Source organism: Lucilia cuprina, chromosome 5 (genome assembly GCF_022045245.1).
Source record: "Lucilia cuprina isolate Lc7/37 chromosome 5, ASM2204524v1, whole genome shotgun sequence".
Taxonomy (NCBI): domain Eukaryota; kingdom Metazoa; phylum Arthropoda; class Insecta; order Diptera; family Calliphoridae; genus Lucilia; species Lucilia cuprina.
The window spans coordinates 21,474,611-21,497,644 of NC_060953.1; the positions used below are offsets into that span (position 1 = coordinate 21,474,611).

The 23,034-nt window shown below is 34.0% G+C and overlaps 1 protein-coding gene across 1 annotated transcript in view; it reads right to left on the reverse strand.

Moving 5' to 3' along the window:
- The window catches only part of LOC111682231, a 16,801-nt gene extending 4,607 nt beyond the window's left edge, over positions 1 to 12,194 (reverse strand). Inside the window, exons 1-3 of the mRNA XM_023444134.2 lie at positions 12,061 to 12,194; positions 11,841 to 12,004; positions 11,655 to 11,788 (exon numbers count right to left, since the gene is read on the reverse strand). Coding sequence (XP_023299902.2) covers positions 11,655 to 11,788; positions 11,841 to 12,004; positions 12,061 to 12,141 — 379 coding nt within the window. The 5' untranslated portion in view covers positions 12,142 to 12,194. The remainder of the gene's footprint in view (positions 1 to 11,654; positions 11,789 to 11,840; positions 12,005 to 12,060) is intronic.
- Between the last annotated feature and the right edge of the window lie 10,840 nt (positions 12,195 to 23,034).

The following is a 23,034-nucleotide window of genomic DNA, read 5'->3' on the forward strand; positions in this document are numbered from 1 at the left end:
TACACCACAAGGAGGAGTGTTATCTCCCCTACTATGGTTACTGGCGGTCAACTCTATCCTAAGGATCTTTCAATCTTATGGAAAAGATAGTCGCTTATGCGGATGACGTGGTGCTACTGGTCAAAGGTAAATTTCTCCCGATAATCAGTGAGGTCATGCAGTCAGCAATAAGTGATCTATCAACCTGGGCAAACAGGAATGGGTTGGGTGTGAATCCATCTAAGACGTTGCTAGTTCTTTTCACTAGGAAATATAAAGTTGAGAGTTTTAGCTTGCCGAAATTGAACGTCGTTAATCTGACATTATCAGAAGGAGACAAGTATCTAGGGACCTTCCTTGACCGAAAATTGTCTTGGAAGAAGTATATACAGGAACGGCTTTCAATGCCTATTACACATGCAGAAACTCTATTGGTAAGAATTGGGGTTTGCAACCAGACATGGTAAATTGGATTTGCACGTCGGTAGTAAGGCCCATTATTACCTATGGTTGTACTGTGTGGTGGGTAGGAATGAGGAAATGCAGCTATAGGTTAATACTCAGTAATAAGTGTCAGGGGCAGTACACCGCAAGTGGCTTTGGATATTATTCAGAATCTGCTCCCAATTGAGAAATATGTTGAAAGTGTAGCAGCTAGGAACTTATTCAGACTGTTTGAATCAGCTCTAGTAAGACCAAAGCGGGTAGGCCACACTAGAATAATGTACGAGGTAGGTCTAACAGGAATTGAGGGAAGTACGAAGGGTATTTCTGATCCTTTGGTTACGACCCTGGACTTCGGAGTAACACCATCAAAAGTGATTTCTTGTAGGGATGAGTGGGAAGGATCCGAAGCACTGTTTGAGGGATGTGCAGTTTTCACTGACGGATCCAAGATGGACTCTGGCACAGGTGCAGAGGTTTATTTGGTAGATAACAACATAAGAGTGTCCTACACACTTCCGGACGAATGTAGCGTCTTTCAAGCGGAAATCCTGGCTATTGGAGTCTTTAAGGTTAATGGGGTCGGTAACATACGAATTTTTGCAGGTTGTGTGAGGACGAAGAAGAACTGGAGACAGTAAGGCATATTTTAGGCCACTGTCCCAGATTACAGAGTCTGAGACTGAAATGGCTAGGTAAAGGATTCCACGATGAACTAGGAGATGTAGCAGGGTGTAACCTAGGCGACATTATGGGCTACATCAGGGGAATTTTTCGATTTTCAGATAACAGACAAAAGGATTTTCCATCCATGACCACTTTCATTTTCTGTTCTCCTTTTGGAGGGAAAATCTCACTTTTCTCATCTCTCTTCTCTTCTGTCTTCTTTTGTTTTCTCCAAATTTTTTTAAAGGGATTCACAATGGACCTTTGGGTCTCCGAGTGGATGTAAACATTGATATACAACCCTTTTAAACTAAATTAAACTATCTAATACGAATTCTTCTAAACTTGATGAACTGAGATCTTGATGAACTGAGATCTGAAAACCGTACGGTTTGAATTCCTGGTTATAGGATTTGTCATAATGATAATTTTTCTTCGTGTCGCGGAGGTGTTGTTGCAATTTATGTTGCTAACAAATTAGTCTACAGTGTTGTTTTTAAAGTTTTAATTCCTGAATGTGAGTCTTTATTTATTGAACTACACACTGCTGATGTGAGGTGTTTTTTAACGTTGTTTATCTTCCGGACGGATACTTACATACATTTGAGGAGTAACACTATGATATTACACGAATATTATTTTAGTAGGTGACTTTAATTGTAACATATTGGATATTTTTAGGGCCGTAAAATTTCTCTCGCTTTGTTTAGGATTTGATTTATATATGAATCATAATAAATTGTCACCCACTTTGACCTTCGGAGATGAACTATTTCGCTCATAGATTTATTTTTGGTTAATGCCCGCTCGATGGTTACTTTCTCTTGCCAAATTCATTTTTGCTTGAATGTGTTAACTCTCGGGAATATTATGAATATCGTGACTATAAAAACAGCGACTGGGTCAGTCTACTCCGATTTCATGGTGAATATGATTTTTTCATCTGGGGTTCTTGGAGAGCCCATATAAATAAAATAGAAAAATTCGTATATATGTGAAAATTTATTAGAGCCAGAATCTTTAAATTTTACTTGAAAAATTTTGACATTCATTTGAACATTTAGAGTATTACGAGCGAACTTTTAATGGGGACATCCCCTATATGAATGAAATACAAAATATTGTTTATTTACGAAAATTTAGAAATAGATTCATCAAATTTTGCATAAATTACTTGGGAGCCTGAAGCCGCCACTATTAGAGCTAGAATCTTCAAATTTTATATGAATAACTTTGACATTCATGTGAAAATTTAGAAAATAACGAGAGGACTTTCTTGAATACTGTTAGATAATTCAAATTTTTCATAGATAGATAGAAATTGACGAAGTTGAAATAATTCGCTTGGCATTTTTTATATGTAACATATTGTTAATCTGGAAAACTATTGTGGTTAAAATTTTCAAAATCTTTAAGTGGATTTTTTATTTATACTAGAGGGTAAAACAAAAAATATTGTATCCCAAGGCATAAAAATTTGGCATCAAGAGAAATTATAATAAACCTTAAAAAAAATTATAATTTGTAGCCATGTCTGTCCGTCCCTCTGTCTGTTGAAAGCACGATATAGTCCGAATGAAAAGAGCTAGATAGTTAAAATTTCACATAAATATTTCTTATAAGTAAGGTTTGTTTGGTATTGGAAATAGCCCCCTCGAAAAGCAGCTTTAACAGTCATAAGTTGTTTAAAAATACGAATATAGCGATGAAATTCGACATAAGTAAGTTTCAAAATCCCAATGCAAAATTTCATGAGCGGTCCCCCCCATATTCAGAAAATGACTAACGCTCATTTCTGACTTAAAATAAGTGAAATTCGACATACGTAAGTTTTATACGAGTCAAAATCTATCGGTCCATGATTGACCCTACCCCCATATAAGGCCCATATGTCTTAAAAATACGAGTGTATCGATGAAATTCGACACAAATAAATTTAACACGAACCAAATTTTGTCTACCAAATTTTATGAGGATCGACCCATAAAAGGTTTCCTTCAAAAAATTACTTTAACGCTTATACTGGCCTAAAAGTCCGAGTATATATGTAAATGAAATTCGACATAAGTAAGTTTCATTCGAGTCAAACGAGGTTTGATGGTGGGTATATAAGATTCGGCATAGCCTCTTGTTTTTTGTGTTTTATTTCATTTAGGGTTGTTTCTTTTTTTCTATTGATATAATAATAAAATAGTCGGAAAAATAAAATATATAAATTTTATAAAATTAATATATTTTAAATACAATATGTTGAAGGGTATATAAGATTCGACACAGTCAAATAAAGTATTTTTACTTGTTTTATAATAAGAACTTCCTTTATAATTAAAATTTTAAAAGTTAAATTAAACAAGTAAGAGTACTATATTCGGCAGTGTCGAATCTTATATACCCTTGACCATTTTTTCCCGACTACATTATTATTACACCAAAAGCAAAACAAAATGAACAACAACAACGCTAAGCGAAATAAAAAACAAAATACACAAGGTAATTAAACCAAGTAAGTAAGTAAAAATGTTTATTGAGTCTTTTCTTCTTTCAATTACAATGATTTTTTACTAAACGATAGAATAATATTATTCTTAGAACTATTTACATCTTGCTCTAATAAAAGTTAATAATGAAAAAGCAACTTGCTAGACAGAGAAGATACAATACTAAAAAGTATTTTTACATTTAATATTAAACATATGCTTGCTCCCGGCATAATCATTAACGTACAGAGTTATATTCTGTATATAAAAAACTACAAATAGGCAACACTTAAAACTAAATAAAAAAAAACAAATAAATTACGGTATTTTAACTGAGATTAACACTGAGTAAAACGAACTGTCCAATTTAAAAGGTGAACAAATATAAAAAATCACAAGTCGGTAGACCTAATACTGAGTATCAAATCATAATTAACAGTTAAAATCACAGTTTCATAGACTAGAAACAAAATTAAAAATACAAAATTGTATTAAATAATAAACAATAACAACGAAAAATTATCACAGTGATGCGTCAATTAATAACAATTCCCTAGCCTCTGTGCGAGCCGGGGGAAGTCCTCGCGTAGAATTCAGGGATGACATGCGCATCCAATCCATTCGTGCCGGAGCACCTAGAATACCAATTGGGGAGAGGTATGTTACACCAGACCAATCCACGTTTCGTTCCATCTCGAAAATTTCATTCATTAGATTGTTTTCATGTGTGGCCAGGTTATCCACAAATTTCCTTTGTAGGGACATTGCATAATTACAAAAAGGCACAACCTCTGATTTCTCATAGATATAAGAGTTGGAATAACGCTTCGTTTGGCTTGCAAAATTCTTGTTTATACATTTTCTCAGGATCCTTCTCTCGAATACCTCCAATTCTTTTGCCACTATTGGTGAAATAGTAAACCAGATCGGAAATGCGTATACCAATGCGGACCTGATTGCCACTTTATATAGTAATAACTTTGTATTACTCGGAAGATATTTACTGTTAAACAGACTGGTGAACATGCAAGCAATTCTTTTGGCCTTCGTAAGAATTGTTCTGGCGTGATTGTTAAATTTGTGTAGTTTATCAAAACTAACACCCAAGTATTTTATAGATGATTTAAATTGTATTTCAATTTCGTCAATGTAAAGATATAGAATCTTGCTTTCTGGAACCACATATCTCGCAGAATACAGGGGCATTTAGAATACAGATGGCCTCAGATTTAGATACATTAATCCTAATACCCCATTTCTTATAGTAGTTACAAATTTCCTCCAGGTGAGATGCAGCTTTAAGAAGTGCGCGGTGTGGAGATTCATCATGTGAGTACAACAGACAGTCGTCAGCATATAGTTGCAGTAGAGTTACTTGTCAGATGGGGAAAATCGTAAAGAAATATATTAAATAACATAGGCGCCAGGACACTCCCCTGGGGGACTCCAGATTTCACAGATCCATAGTCGGAAAGACAATACCAAATTGGTATGATGAAATTGGGTTAATAATAAAATCACTTTCCAATTTTGCCTTTAGTATGTGTTCAAAAATTTTTCCTATGTTAGACAAGAGAGATATAGGACGAAAATCATTCACATTGTTACTATCCCCTTTTTTTAAGTGGAATAATTTTTGCAGATTTCCATACATCTGGAAAATAGCAGTTATTGAGACAATTATTAAAAATGATGACCAGCAGCTGTATTACACGATCAGGAAACCTTCTAATTAAGAAATTGGACACACCATCAAAGCCAGAAGATTTTTTATTGTTCAGCCCATTAATTATACTTTCAACCTTTTGCACGCTCGTAAAGTGGTAATCATCGTCATTGTCCAAAGAATTAAACAAAATGTTGAACTGATAAATATGCGGTAACGCATTATTTGTATATGAAGTGATACGCTGGTCTAAGTCATCAACATTGAATTGGGGGATAACTTCCCTGTAGATGTCACAGTAGTAATCCTTAAAATGATCAGCTATCTCCCTCTCATTTATGACAGTTCGGTTATCAGCAGTGATCTGTTTGCAAAATGGCGATTTTTCCCTTCCAACAATTTGGTACACCCGTCTAAAAGCATCCGGACCAGGTTTTATCTTCTCCAGTATACCATTAAACCTGTCGGCTTGCTCTATATTAACCAGTTCTCTAATTATATTCTTTAGAAGCTGAATTTGTTTTGGTGACTGCATCTATTACCCGTACGGTGAAATATTTTTTTAAGGTCTTTTTGCCATTTGTGTTTGATTTTAAAAAATTTACGTATATTATCAGAAGTAGGGATCTTACAGTTTGACTGTATAATTCTTTCTGAATGAGCATTGTGGATATAGAAATATTGCATGGTATATAGATTGAGCCAACTAGAATTCTCCTCAGAGAATTGTCCATATTTAGCTCTATTTGAATTAATTTGACTTTTAAATCTATATCGGCAAAGTTTATAATATTGTATACAATAGACTCCTTGATTGCTAGACCTACTCCAAGAGCTGAGTTGTCATATATAAAATTAAATCCTCTCTTGACTCTTGAAGAAATGCTATGTCAATTTTATTATGAGAAAGTGTATTCAGCAAGTCAATTTGTCGACTGGCGTCGACAAGTGAACGTACATTAAATGTGAGAAAATTTAAATGTCTATGGAACATAATTGTCATTTACTTTTTTTAAAAGACGTAAGAACTCATCTTTCGCTTCACTTTTTTGCATATTTTTATAATCAATCAGGAATTTCCTGTTCCAATGTTGGTTCCTCGGGTTCAAGAAACAATTTTGACAGTTTTAGGAATTCCTCTACAATTGGGGAGCATCTGTTTTTTGAGTTATTATTATTTAAATTGGAATGAAAAAGGCTTGCAAAGGTTAAGCCGGGTGTGACAGTAGTGGTTTTTATTGCATTGCTAACATTACGACTTACTAGCAAATTATCTTTTCGGGCTTTGTCTAAACGTTCCAATTTATCCTTTACATATTTCTTATAGGCGACACAGCCTCTCCAATTCGCTGGATGCCCCTCCTCACCACAGTTAACGCAAGTCGGTTTTGAGTTCTGAATTTGTGACAGCTCACACTCCCCCGGAGGATGAGATTTATCACACTTCACACATTTAAAGTCAGAGTGCAACATGACCCCAGAGCTGACACCTATGACATTGTATTTCATGGTTCTTCCTTTTCGGTTTCTCCCATATCACAGTTTGGTTTAGTAAGTATTTAATTTGACTAATATCAGTTAATTTCTTTCCAGGTGCAAGAACAACAAGAAATAGACCGGTATCCACTTTGTTTTTCCTTGAGAGTGCCGTTGTAAATTTATTAATATTATTTATGGTGTCTGGGACCAATTGGTCTAATGCACTTTTAATTTCCTGTACATCTGTCTTATAATACAAGCCAGGCAAAACCAAAGAAATTTGTTTAAATTCTTTAGGTGTAAAAGAATATGATTTTATTTTCTTCTCCCTAAGGAGGGCCATCATCTCATTATGTACAGCCGGGTCTGCAATATAAAGTTTACTCTTTTGCTTATTTACATTTTTAATTTTATAAACTATTTTTGGTGACTTAGCCTCTAGTTGCGCTACAAGATGTGTTACATTAACATTGTATAAGAAAATTGGAGGACAAAATCGCTCCACCTCGAGCAGCACGAATATCAACATCGCCAGTATTATCAAAGTCAAGCTCACCCAAAAGAGCAAATCTATTCTGGCTGTTGGTAGCACCAGAAAACCCAGATCCCTTACGTCCAATAGATTCAGAAAAGTCCATCTTAGAGGGAGAATTGTCCTCACCAAGTCTCATTCTTTTAGTCGCAATGTTCTCATTAGACAAAACCTTCACATGTTCCATACCATCACTGTTGTCCCCGTCCTCATGTTCCATAGTGGAGAAATTTTAGCCCCGTATGGGCACCCACTCATATACAAGCAAAAAAGTCCGTAAATTCAAAATAATTTAAAAAAAGCAAAATTAAATTAAAAAAAAAAAAAACAAAGAAAGTTCGCGCTCGATGTTCTCATGCGTAAAGTTCGTAATTAAACCAACAGACATAACAAAAAACTCAGAAAAACAAAACAAAAAACGCAATAAAACCAACCTACATCCAAATATACGAAGAGAATTCACAAAAACAAAATACACAACTCAATGACGCCAACATCATTTAATACACAGCTGAATAAAACCAAATACATCTACACATACGTGCACATTTTTTCCAATATACAGTGTTGTTGTTGCTTATTTAACAAAGCATGAAAAAAATATGAAATTTTTTGATGAAATTTTCAGAGGTTGTATTGGATTTTTGCTCATATCTCCGTTATTTACCGACAGATTTTGCTGATTTTAAATACCGATCTTCTCGAAAGCATGTCTAACAGAATAATTGAATATTCGGATCCCGCCGATATCTGGGGTCCTCTAAAAACTGACTTCAACAGACAGACAGACGGACTCCACTATCTATAAGGATCCAGAATATATATACTTTATAGGGTCTGAAAATTATATTATAGAAATTACATACGGAATGACAAACTTATATATATCCTTCTTACGAAGGTGAAGGGTATAAAAAATGACTTTTATGGATATATTTTTGGACAATTTGGTCCGAAATTTTGGGGCTTTTGTAGCATCTTTTCATGTAATATCATTAAAAAGCCGATTTTTGGCAATATTTCTATTTTTTCCTCCTTTTTCCCAGAGATAAAAAAATTGTGATTGTACCCCTTGGGGTATCTAAAAATAATATTTTTTGTATTTCAACGTTCCAAGATAAATTATTGGAATCATTCTTCTATCGCAAATTCAATTTATTGGAACTCAAGAATATTTTTATAACACAAGGGTCAAAACTTTTCGGGGAAACTTGTCTTCTATATATTGTTTTAGATATTAGCTGTTATACGTTTTAAGTTTTTAATATATTGTGGAAGTGTACAACTCGAAAGCATACCTCGAAGAAACGCCATTCAATATAGTGGAATCATTCTTTTTATAACCAATGACCTCTAGGCTGAATGTCACCATATAATTATGGTCTAACTCAAAAATATTGATATCTGTTTAAATATTATCTACTATGATTAATATAAACCCAAAAATTTGAACATACAGTGTTGTTGTAATGGACAACATAATCATGAATGTTATGAGTAGTAAGAACTAAAATATACTGTATAGGATCACGTTTTGTTAAGGCATGTTTTGGAGTTGTATACCGCTACGATGTCTTGAAAATTTAAAATATATTAGTGCTTATATCTATAATAATATATACTAGCCAACTTTGTTGGAAAATATCGATCCTAGTGGTACAAAAAGGCTCTTAAGATCCAGATAATTTAATTAGAAACAGAAGAACGATACCAAAAATATATCTTGAAATATTTAAAAACAGATCCTTATAACAAAAATTATGATTTTTAGACACCTCGAGGATTCTATTAAATCCCAATATTAAATTTTAGTTTTATCTCTGGAAAAAGAGAACAAAGTGGCAAATATGGTCAAAAATCGTAATTTTAATGATATTACAATTACAGATGGTACAAATGCCCCAAAATTGTGGGCCAAATGGGCCAAAAATATATCCTTTCGGTTGATAGTAACCTCTTAAAACAATTTTAAGGAAAAAGACAATTCGATTCTAATTTTTATGTTTTGTAAAATATGGTCAAACATGAAATACAGGAAAAATTCGAATACTTTGTGAAGTAATTTTATGGACCTTTTTTTAAAAAAATTTAAATTAATTTAAGTAAATGTGAATTTTTAAAGTTTTAAAAAGCGTGATATCAAAGCTAGGTCCATATAGTAGTACATATAGGCGAAACTGAAGCCGTTTTCAAACAAAAATTTTTATTCTCTTTACACAGACGAGCTCTGAGAGAATAAAACAAACTTCTGAGAACTTAACGCACTCACAAAACTTCAAATTTTCTTCGCAAAATTGCTAGGATATTAGCACTTATTAGTTTTTCTTATTAATTAAACTTAATGTTTATTATTTTTTGCGACACTTTTAAACAATTTAAAACCCCGAATATAATTTATATTTTACAAACGAAAAAAAATATTTTTAATTCTTTGACACTTCATTTCAATTAAAACTGAAAAAAGAAACGTTGTACATTTTCGTATTGTAAATTAAAAAAGTATTTTACATACTTTTTTTAATTCAACAAAAAAATAACAAAAAGACGTGTTTATAATATGTTTTAAGATAAATAAAATAAAATAAATAAATAAAATAAATAACTAATATTTTCATTCACTGCCATATAAAATTTCATTAATAACACATAAAGAATAACGTCCAAAAAATACATTTTTTATTTAGTACCTTTTGACCAACTGTGTTTATTTTTGTACTTCTACTAATACATTCTCACCAGTTAGGTCTTTGACAGGGCGCTTAGGTCCTTGACAATTACTTTCGACTATATACTACTATAGGAGCAAATTAAGTGTTCTAATCCAGCTGATTTTTAGAGTTTTTTTTTACTACCTTGTAGCATTTTACGTTTTGAGTGCAGTGATGGAAAAAAAATTAAGCGCTCTATTAGGGTCCGGGAGTTATGGGCCTCCAAAGTTTTGATATATAATTAACCCATTGAGAGCCAGAGTCAATTTTTATGATTTTTTCTTTTGACTTTTTTTAATAAAGTACCGTTATCTCTAAAACATACCGATATAACGGTACCTCGTCAAATCGCGCGATTTTTTTGAAATAATTTTTCATTTTAAAAAAAGGTTTTCCCTAATTCAAGATATGAAATATGAATGTGTTAGAAATATTATTTCATATACGATGTACCTACATCATGTATGTCTGTATGTATATATGTATGTATGTATGTATGTATGTATGTGTGTATGTATATATGTATGTATACTATTCGAAAAAAGTTAAAAATAGTCGGAAAAAATCAAAAAGTAGGAAAGTCGCAAAAGGTCGAAAACTCGAAAATAGTAGAAAAAAAGTAAGAAATAGTCAAAAATTTAAAAAAAGTTAAAAAAAAGTCTAAAAATCGTAAGAAGTTAGAAAAAGTCGAAAAGTCGACTATTTATAAAATACTAAAAGTCTAAGTGTCGACTTTTAACTAAATGAAAAAATACCATTGCATTGATATCTATCTTGTATAATAAATAGTCAATCTATATAAATGTATTCCATAAAAACCAATATTTTTTTAAAATATTATTTTTTAAACTTATCTAACTTCTGCATTTCATGAGTTAAGTCTTTCAAACATATAACATATGAAAGCTTAAAATGTTCTATATAAAATTTCATGTGACATAAAGTACATTTATATCGATTTATTTTCGAGATAACGGTACTTTAGTAAAAAAAATAAAAAAACTATATACAAATTAACCCTGGCTGTCAATGGGTTAATGATATAAGTTAAAATATACATCAATTGAAAGGTATTACAGAGACCTATCCACTGATACCGATATTAACCATATCAAATAATAAACACTTGAGATTTATAATTACATGATAAAAATCAAAATTTACAAAAATATAAAATTTTAAACTTAAATAACTCCTGCATTTCATGGGTTATAGCTTTCAAATATATATAAGGAGGAAAGCCCCAATTGTTGTCTACAAACTTTTATATAAGATGAGGTACCGTCATATCGATATGTTTTAGAGATAACGGTACTTTTTTAAAAAAAGTCAAAGGAAAAAACAAAAAAATTCACCCTGGTTCTCAATGGGTTAATAATATTTGTCATCTAACACATCAGTGGACTGCTCTGTCAAAGACCTTTCCAATGATACCCATATCGACCATATCCATTTATCAGTGATCGAGATATAGGTATACAATGATATATCAGACCTTTGAAGGCCCACAACTCCCGAACCTTAATAGAGCGGATAATTTTTTTTCCTTTGTTGAAGTCACAAGAACAAGTACTATCATGTGGTATAAACCAAAGTTTTAAAATCAGCTGGATCAGAACGCTTAATTTAAGCCATCTATCAAACCAGAATTTAACATTTGGTACCGTAGGTAGCACATTTGTTTTAAAATTTCTAGTTCTTACCTGTATACATTTTTGAAGGATGCTGAACATTACTCCACTGTTGTTGCAAACGTTGGGAATATAATTTAATCCTATCATCACATTCCTGATGCTCCAAATTATGGGAGTCCATCGCACCAACATCAATCATATTGCTAAATTATTTCATATTTTTTATTTAATATTATTAGATAGTTTTTAGCTTACATGGCTGTGTTTTGAACTAAACGACAAAGTGCGTTTTGATCATCTTTTTTCGGAAGTGAATGGGCGTAGTCATTGCTTATGTTATCAGAATTTGTTCTCCGAAGCGCCGGACTATTATTAACTGGATCAGCTAAAAGGTGAGTACGTTCACTAGGTTCATACCCCTAAAAACATTGGCCCATATAAACATTTGAATTCCGTATTGTCACTTAGTATTTACCTGGTTGTTTAACTCTTCCGAACAATGTAAACAGCTACAAAATGTTGTAAAACAGTTCCATATAGGACGTAAATAATCCATTTTTAAATAAAGAAATTAAATACGAAAGGAACAGCTGTGAAAAGTGCAATCAAATTAGTATTGCCATATTTATATTTATTTATGTACACTAACAGAAAATTTGTCCGAATTTTCTTCGCGGAATTCCGAGGATATTAGCAATTAATAGCTTTTCTTATGACTTAAACTGAATGTTAATTATTTTTTGCGACACTTTTATTCTATTTAAAACTAAAATATTTTTTTATACTTTGACATAAAAAGAGACGTGTCTTTTCAAAAAAATTATTTACTGTTTTCATTCACTAGTATATAAAATCCAATTGATAACAAACAAAAAATAACGTACCAAAAATACATTTTTTATTTATACCTTTTGAACAATTGTGTTTATTTTTGTGCTTCAACTACCCTATAAGAACAGTGACAGTCATTTGACTGACACTACTGAGAATGTATCCATCATTGCGTAGAACAAAGCTCACATCACTTTCTTAAAGGCAATATGTAAAAAGTGATTTAATCATTTGTGAACACGTGATGTTGCATCACCCTTGCACTTATGAGTTCTAGCGACTTTTAAAACATATATTTGAGCTGCTCACTCTTTTGTTGTTTGCTAATCAAGGATGATATAAATATTTGACACGATTGACTAATCATGCTTGATAGATATATCCGTCAAATTTGACGGCTATACCAATTTATAATAAAACACAATTTATTAATATATTAAGATATATTGTCAATTTTAATAATATTGTAATTATATAAATAAATTACTAATCTTTTCACCGTTTTACATATGACGCAGAATCTTAAGTCCTCTGATGATCCTAACTTGTGGGAATAAATTGTCTGCAGGGAAATACATCGAAATATAAAAATCATAAATACATATTTACCATTTATTGATTAAACTTCGAAATTATATTCTGATCCACTTCTTACACTTTTTTAATTTAATTTTTAATAATTCACTTTTTAATAATTAAAAGACTTTGTAACAATTTTAAATTATTCGCTTCTTGATCTTTGGTTTTCGCAGAAACAATTAATTTTTAAAGACGAAAAATACATCTCTGTAACACAGTTACAGTCATTTGACCGGTCATTTTGCTGTCATTGTTAATGGAATCATGCATTAACTTTTTTCAGCACTTCTATAAAAAAATTGCATCTGTGTTAGTAAAATCATTTTGTATTTGTTAGTTTCGGTCATTCCCCAGCAGTTCGACGGGACAGTCCCGAACTGACCACCTAACCTACCACTTGTGGTGGCCTCTAGCCATCTGACTACCTAGGTGACCGACCATTTTAACATGGGCTTGTCCTACGAGGAAGCCAATCGTCACTCTACACCCAACAAAGAGACGAAACTTTTAAGAATATAATCCTTAGGTTACTTGAGGACAGTAAAAAGACGACGGTCTTGATTCTCGATTATAAAGGGTACATTCGCGATGAATGACCCGAAACATACGAATTACGATCATCCAGATGGATAACTATTAGTGGAAATTACTGTCTTTATCGTATGCATTGACTCTTTATCGAACTGCTGGGTCATTTCTTATAGGGTAATACATTATCATCAGTTAGGTCTTTAACAGGGGAGTTAGGTCTTTGACAATCAGTTTCTCCTATATACTGCTATATGCTTACAGTTTGTGTAAATTTGATTTTTTTATTGTGTTATTAATACAGAGTTAGTAAAAAACATAATGAGGATTTACACGATCACACTTTACGTACGTAATGACTAATAAAAAAGTAAAATTGTATCCGTATGTGTTTAGGAACTTTTGTTTAAAAACTTTTTATTTTTTCTGAAGTTTCCTTAATGTATACACATAGGAACTGATTTGTTGTTGTACGAATAAGAAGAATAATAAAACAAAACAAGTTTCCGAGTACGAGATGAATGATATTTCATTCTCTTTCTCTCAGCAAAATCAAAAGTTTCCCCAAAAAATTTCCTAGTGTGGTCAGCACTTTGTGCATCATTTAAAAATCTGCATCCGTACCACAAAGTATACAGAGATGTCAAATTTGACAGTTCAAAAACACTAAAATCAGAAATGGTTTCGGTAGAAAGAGAAAAGGGCCTTTGTCAATTATTTTGAAAGTTCCGTAACGTTTCCGTTTTGTGACGTTCCGTTTGCTGTTTATATGTAGTTCAAAGATACAAACTGAGACGGTTCAAAACGGCGTCGGGTGGCCGCCAGTAATATTTTGCAAGCCGCGCCGCTGAGCCGGCTTAAACGTAGCCGCTGATAAAGATTGGAATCGCACATGTATTTCAGAAAATAATTTCACTAATTTTAACGGAGTTGCCACTTTTTTAAATTCTTATGGCAAATTGAAAATAGTTGCCACACAATATTGTGTTAATTTTAAAATAGTGAAAACTACTATAAATTTCCATTTTCTGCAGAAAAAAACTTATATAAAGGCAGGTTTCTATATAACAGAATATTATACAATATAATAAACGCAATTTCTGAAGAAAAAATTAAATTGTGGCGACAATTTTGCCGCCGCAAACATAAAATAGTTGCGCCGCCGATCATTTTGCATCGGCTTGTATATCTAATGTAGTTATCTCTATGAAGAAAACAAACTTTTTAACAAACTTTTCTCAACTTTATCAAACTTGTGTATACACGTGATTAAGTAAATAAAAAAATATAAACAAAGAAGAAAATACATAAAAACGTAAACAAAAAGATAACAAACCATAACAAACTCATTGATATATTTGTGAAATATTTAAATATCCAAATAAAAATTAAAATCCTCTTTGAGCACTAAATCTGAAATGTGTTATTAATAGCGAATCGAAAAACGAATCGATCATTCGAAACGACATTCCCCGACTGCCGGTTCTACGTACCGGAATGACCCGAAATTTTTCGGCCAAGGGCTGTCAACCTATTGGTCCGTGCCGGAATCGAAGTAAATCCCGGACCATGGTTCTGTACAGTTTGCCAGAACCGGTTGCACCATATGTCCACCCAATTAAGGTGCAACACTTGTTTGGGCTGGTGTCACCTCAGAAACTGCTCTGGACTAAATCATCATCGGGAGTGGTCGGAGACTTTTGTCGCCCCATGCTGCCAACAACAGCGACGAAATTCATTGGCAGCATCGACATCGTCATCGTCGTCATCTTACGCCACACCTCCACCCTCCCCACCGCAATCACAACAACCGCAGCAAAGACAACATCTTCAGCAGCAACAACAACCCTCACCGCTGACTCCATCGATTGCGGTCCAGAGACCTGGGGTGATATCCATATTGCAGTTTAACTGCAATGGCCTCCAGAGTAAATTACCCGAGATAACCAGATTTATGCAGCAAAACAACATCGTGGTCGCTGCGGTCCAGGAGACAAAACTGACGAGTAATTCCAGTCTGCACAGTTGTAACGGTTACAACGTTCTCCGAAAAGACCGCACCAGAAGCAACGGTGGGGGTATTGCATTTATAATTCATAACACAGTGCAGTATAGAGCTCTTTCCCTTGATATCAACGCTAGGGACCAATACCTTGAAGTCCAAGGTATTGCAGTCAGATCGGGGGAAACCGACCTAGAGCTCTATAATGTCTATATTCCGCCAGTAGCCAGTTGTCCATCAGGCTACCGTCCCGACATTAGGACATTATTAGACGGCGATATGCGTCTAGTCCTTGGGGACTTTAACGCGCATCATCAGCTCTGGCACTCTAGTCTAGGGGAAGACCAGAGAGGCGCGTCACTGGCGGAACAAATTGATGAATCCACCTTCTGCACAATAAATGATGATGCCCCCACACGGATTATGGGTAACTGCGCCAGCTCTCCAGACATCACAATAGCGAGCCCTGGTCTGATAAACTACGCAACGTGGAGAGCAGTAGTTTCTCTAGCCTCAGACCACTTACCCATAATCATTTGTCTGGATCGACCCAATGACTTTATCGTCTCTAAACGCCGTCTCTACATAAACCAAAAGAAAGCAGACTGGCCCGGCTTCAGAGAATTTACTGATCGCATCTTCAATGATCTTCCAGCTCCTAGCAGCGTACACCAAGCAGAGAGCAAGTTCCGCGAAACCGTCATCGCAGCAGTAGCCCGCTTTATTCCTGCTGGTCGACTATCCTTAGTGCGACCGCACTTCCCAGCAGAGGCAGCGAGACTAGCAGATGAGCGCGATGACCTCCGAAATATCAACCCCGACGACCCACGTATTGTCCAGCTGAATCATGATATCAGCAGGTTGGTAAATAAGGACAAGCGGAATAAATGGTTAGATCATTTGAAGAACTGCAACTTGAGCTCAGGTGTTAGTAAGTTGTGGTCTACGGTTCGGTCTCTCTCCAACCCGACGAAGAAGGATGACAGGGTCGCGATTAAGTTTGCAGATACCACTATTTCCGACCCTGAACGGTGCTCGCGTGCATTTTGCCGACTTTTTATTGAGCACCCAGAGAGAGATAATGCGAAACGAAGTGTTGTTCGCAAACTTCACAACCTTCCAGTCTCGAACATTCCACAACCTTTCACCCCGTCTGAAGTGGCAGTGGCCATCAACGCAGCCAAACCATCTAAGGCGATTGGCCCCGACGGCATATCCATGCTGATGCTGAAACACCTTGGCGAACGGGGAGTCGAGTACTTGACAATGGTTTTTAACCTGTCAATGAGCAGCCTGATAATACCCAATGCCTGGAAAAAGGGTAGAGTCATCCCGATACTGAAACCAGGAAAGAACGCGACAGAGGGTCAATCCTACAGGCCGATTTCCCTCCTGTCACCAGTCGCGAAGACTCTTGAGGCGCTCCTCCTCCCCCTGCTGTCCTGCCATCTTACAGCAGCTCGCCACCAGCATGGATTCCGTAAGATGCACAGCACCACCTCAGCATTAACCGCCATAACCACTCAGATCTCACAAGGCTTAAACCAGCAGAGGCCTTGTGAAAGGACAATCCTTGTGGCGCTAGATTTATCGAAAGCCTTCGATACAGTCAGCCATGCCACACTCTTTCAGGACATCCTGCAGTCCACCATGCCCAACAACTTGAAGAGATGGATTGTAAATTATCTGAGTGGCCGTCAGTCGTTCGTTGAGTTTAGAGACAAACGTTCCAAAACCCGTAGAGTTAAACAGGGAGTACCACAGGGCGGAGTCTTATCCCCCCTATTGTTTAATTTCTACCTCTCTAAACTCCCCACACCTCCACAAGGTGTGGAAGTGATATCATATGCGGACGACTGCACCATTATGGCGACGGGCCAAAACGTTGATGAGCTATGCGATCGAGTGAATGGTTATCTCGGAGAAATACACAACTTCTTCACTGGACGTAACCTGAAACTATCACCAGCGAAATCTTCAGCTACACTTTTCACCACCTGGACGAAGGAGGTAAACTTGAACTTAGGCGTCGTAGTCGATGGAAACCAAATTCCGACTGCGAACCATCCAAAGATTTTGGGGGTCACCTTTGACAGCCTGTTTACTTCCTCAGCTCACGCCACTGCAATTACGCACAAATTGCGAAGTAGAAACAAGGTCCTCAAAGCGCTAGCCGGCAGCACCTGGGGAATGGACAAAGAAACCTTGTTGGCTACCTATAAAACTATTGGCCGGTCAGTGGTCAATTATGCTGCTCCAGTGTGGTCTCCATCGCTGAGTGATACCCAGTGGAGAAAAATTCAAAGCTGCCAAAATGCCGCCCTAAGGACTGTAACGGGCTGCATGCAAATAACCTCAGAACACCATCTACATGAGGAAATGAAGGTTCTCCCAGTCAAGGAACATACTGTCATGCTGACTAAACAGTTCCTCCTGGGATGTCACCGGAGGAGTCATCCCAACTTTAACATCACACAGTTGGATGCTCCCCCGAGGCATGTCAGGAAGGACCTTCGTGTATACGAAGAGAGCATACGAAGTTATGTTCAGGATCCCTTAGATCGGACTTCGTATACAGCAGCTTTGAACAACATTCATAGAGACGCCATCAATACCGCGGTTTCAGGTTACCGCATGAATGTCGTTCTTGGAGGTCGCCCACCGCCCATAGCAGAAATAGAGAAGAACCTGCCGCGGAAAACAAGAGTTGCTTTGGCACAACTGAGATCGGGATGGAGCAACAGGCTCAACGCCTACTGGTCCCGCATAGACCGTGCCGTCCCCAATATATACCCATCTTGTGGACTGGGTCCCCATGATACCCACCACATATTCAACTGTCCAGCCCACCCTACTTCACTTAGGCCAATGGATTTATGGACTAACCCCATTGAAGTATATCAATTTCTTGGCTTGGACCTAAATACAGAACCCCCGGATTAAAATTGTATAGTTTAACAACAACGAATCGATCTAAGTATCAAGTGTTCTTCGAAGTACTTTCTATGAGATGCCGTGATGTAACAAACTTTGAAGATTTTACAAATTTAACAAAGGTGTTTATGCTTAAAAAATTAAAAATGTTCGTTGAGCAGGAAAACTATAATATGTGATAGGGTATTAATAGACAAATCGAACCGTATAAAGATTTTTTTCCTGATCAATATACAAATCGAACTGTATATAGATTTTTTTCCTGAGTACTTACCAAAAGACGGTATAACGTAAAAAAATTTGAAAAATTCGCAAATTTAATGAAAAAGTTTTTATACTCAAAAATTTTAAAATATTCGTTGAGCAGCAAATGTACAATATGTGATCGATAGGAAATCAATAGACAAATCGAACCGTATATAGATTTTATCCCCGAGTACTTTCCATTAGCCGGTGTACCGTAACAAACTTTGACAAATTTGCAAACTTAATGAAAAACTTTTTATACTAAAAAATTTTAAAATATTTGTTGAGCCACAAAACTAAAATATGTCATCGATAAGGGATCAATAGACAAATCAAACTGTATATAGATTTTTTTTCCTGAGTACTTGCCATAAGACGGTATAATGTAAAAATATTTGAAAAATTCACAAATTTAATGAAAAAGTTGTTGTAGTACAAAATTTTAAAATATTCGTTGAGCAGCAAAACTATAATATGTAATCGAAAGGGTATTAATAAACAAATCGAACCGTATATATATTTTGTTCCTGAGTACTTGCCATAAGATGACATAGTTGAGTTTTGCTGCTCAACGAATATTTAAAAAAATTTTAGTATAAAAACTTTTTCATTAAATTTGCCAATTTTCAAAAGTTTGTTACATTATACCGTCTTATGGCAAGTACTTAGGAAAAAAATTTATATACGGTTCGATTTGTTTATTAATACCCTTTCGATTACATATTATAGTTTTGCTGCTCAACGAATATTTTTTTAAATTTTGTACTACAACAACTTTTTCATTAAATTTGTGAATTTTTCAAATGTTTTTACATTATACCGTCTTATGGCAAGTACTCAGGAAAAAATCTATATACAGTTCGATTTGTCTATTGATCCCTTATCGATGACATATTTTAGTTTTGTGGCTCAAAAAATATTTTAAAATTTTTTAGTATAAAAAGTTTTTCATTAAGTTTGCAAATTTGTCAAAGTTTGTTACGGTACATCGGCTAATGGAAAGTACTCGGGGATAAAATCTATATACGGTTCGATTTGTCTATTGATTTCCTATCGATCACATATTGTACTTTTGCTGCTCAACGAATATTTTAAAATTTTTGAGTATAAAAACTTTTTCATTAAATTTGCGAATTTTTCAAATTTTTTTACGTTATACGTCTTTTGGTAAGTACTCAGGAAAAAAATCTATATACAGTTCGATTTGTATATTGATCCCCTATTGATGACATATTTTAGTTTTGCTGCTCAACGAATATTTTAAAATTTTTTAGTATAAAATCTTTTTCATTAAATTTTGCAATTTGCCAATTTTCTAAAGTTTGTTACGTTATGGAAAGTACTCAGGGATAAAATCTATATACGAATCAATTTGTCTATTGATTCCCTGTCGATGACATATTTTGGTTTTGCTGCTTAAAAAATATTTCAAAAAAAATCTATACACGGTTCGATTTGTCTATTGCTCCTCTATCGATGACATATTTTAGTTTTGCTGCTCAACGAATATTAAAAATTTTTGAGTATAAAAACTTTTTCCTTATATTTTGCAATTTTGTCAAAGTTTGTTACGTTATACCGTCTTATGGCAAGTACTCAGGAAAAAAATCCATACATGGTTCGATTTGTCTATTGATCCTCTATCGATGACATATTTTAGTTTTGCTGCTCAACGAATGTTTTAAAATTTTTGAGTATAAAAACTTTTTCATTAAATTTTGCAAATTTGTCAAAGTTTGTTACGTTATACCGTCTTATGGCAAGTACTCAGGAAAAAATCTATATATGGTTCGATTTGTCTATTGATCCCCTATCGATGCCATATTTTGGTTTTGCTGCTCAACGAATTTTTAAAAATTTTTTAGTATAAAAACTTTTTCATTAAATTTGTCAATTTGCCAATTTTCCAAAGTTTGTTACGGTATACCGACTAATAGCAAGTACTCAGGAAAAAAATCTATATATGGTTTCTATTGATCCTCTATCGATGACATTTTTTGGTTTTGCTGCTCAACGAATATTTTAAAATTTTTGAGTATAAAAACTTTTTCATTAAATTTTGAAAATTTGTCAAAGTTTGTTACGTTATACCGTCTTATGGCAAGTACTCAGGAAAAAAATCTATATACGGTTCGATTTGTCTATTGATCCCCTATCGATGACATATTTTGGTTTTGCTGCTCAACGGATGTTTTAAAATTTTTGAGTATAAAAACTTTTTCATTAAATTTTGCAAATTTGTCAAAGTTTGTTATGGTATACCGGCTAATAGCAAGTACTCAGGAAAATAATCTATATATGGTTTGATTTGTCTATTGATCCCCTATCGATGGCATATTTTGGTTTTGCTACTCAACGAATATTTTAAAATTTTTGAGTATAAAAACTTTTTCATTAAATTTTGCAAATTTGTCAAAGTTTGTTACGTTATACCGTCTTATGGCAAGTACTCAGGAAAAAATCTATATACGGTTCGATTTGTCTATTGATCCCCTATCAATGACATATTTTGGTTTTGCTGCTCAACGGATGTTTTAAAATTTTTGAGTATAAAAACTTTTTCATTAAATTTTGCAAGTACTCAGGAAAAAAATTTTATACGGTTCGATTTGTCTATTAATACCCTATCGATTACATATTATAGTTTTCCTGCTCAACGAACATTTTTAATTTTTTAAGCATAAACACCTTTGTTAAATTTGTAAAATCTTCAAAGTTTGTTACATCACAGCATTTCATAGAAAGTACTTTGAAGAACACTTAATACTTAGATTGATTCGTTTTTCGATTCGCTATTAATAACACATTTCAGATTTAGTGCTCAAAGTGGATTTTAATTTTTATTTGGGTATTTAAATATTTCACAAATATATCAATGAGTTTGTTATGGTTTGTTATCTTTTTGTTTACGTTTTTTATGTATTTTCTTATTTGTTTATATTTTTATGTACTTATCCACGTGTATACACAAAAAAGTACATTTCCGTGCAACTCTGAAAAAAAGTTTGCCAAAAATCCCCCTGTTTGTTTTCTTCTTGTACGTAATGTAGTTCTTCTTCATTCATGTGTCATTCAATAGAGTGATAGTTAGAGGCAAAGAATAAATAAGAAGTGAAACGCTGTCAAAAAGTACCTAAGTCTACTGTCAGTCGGTACCTAACTCTAAGAATGTATTAGTAGAATTCTCAAGCCAACATTGTTGCAAAAAATCGGTTTTAAAAATTTTGAAAAAAAATTATTACATTTGAATTTATAGTTTAAAAGATTTCTTTAAATATTTTGCAACATAATTTATCTAAAAACATTATATATGAACGTATCTTTGGTTTTTAATTTGCAATATTGAAATAATAATTAAGTTAGTTGAAATATTTTTTTTTCGTACCATACGAAAATTTACAACATTGTTCTTTTTTCTTTTTAATTTCAACCAAAAAAATTAAATGTCAAAAAAATAAAAAATATTTTTTTCGTTTGTAAAAAATTAAATCTTTTCGGGCTATTAAATATATTTAAAGTGTGCAAAAAAATAATAAAATATAACGTTAAGTGATAAAAAATATTTTCAAGTCCTATAAGCCAAGAATTTTCGCGACTAAGTTTTAAAGTTTGGAAAGAGAGTAAGTTTCTTACATATGTGTTGGAGTTACACAGAACTCGTCTGTGAGAAGAGCGTAACGTTGTTGTTGTAAAAAAATGACAGCGTTTCACTTCTTAGTGTTCAGTGGTTAGAGGGAAAAAGACTGACGGAGACACGAAGCCCATATTACAGACTTTACTTAAATATTTTACATTTATTTTAATTTTTTCTCTTTCATTTAATTTTTGAATATTCCATGTTGATATTATAGTTTTCGCCTTTCTATTTTTTTCTTAATTTAATATACATATATTTTCTCCTTTTTTGTTTTTTTTTTCAAAAAACGTTATAATTTTAAATTAATATAATTATGTTGTTATGTTAAACTAATTATAAGCCAAAAGGCCCTATTTGGGGGGTACGGTTGTATGGGGGCTAGTCGAAATAATGGACCGATTTTAACCACTTTCAATAGGCTTCGTCCTTGGGCCAAAAGAAGCGTGTGTGCCAAATTTCATCTAATTATCTTCAAAATTGCGGTCTGTACCTTGCGCACAAAGTTTACAGCCAGCCAGCCGGCCAGCCAGGCGTACGGTCGGACATAGCTTAATCGACTCAGAAAATGATTCTAAGACGATTGGTATACTTTAAGGTGGGTATAGGACGAATATTTTTACAAACATCAGCACAAACCCAATATACCCTCCCAACTAAAGTGGTGTAGGGTGTAAATAGATAAAATGAAAACA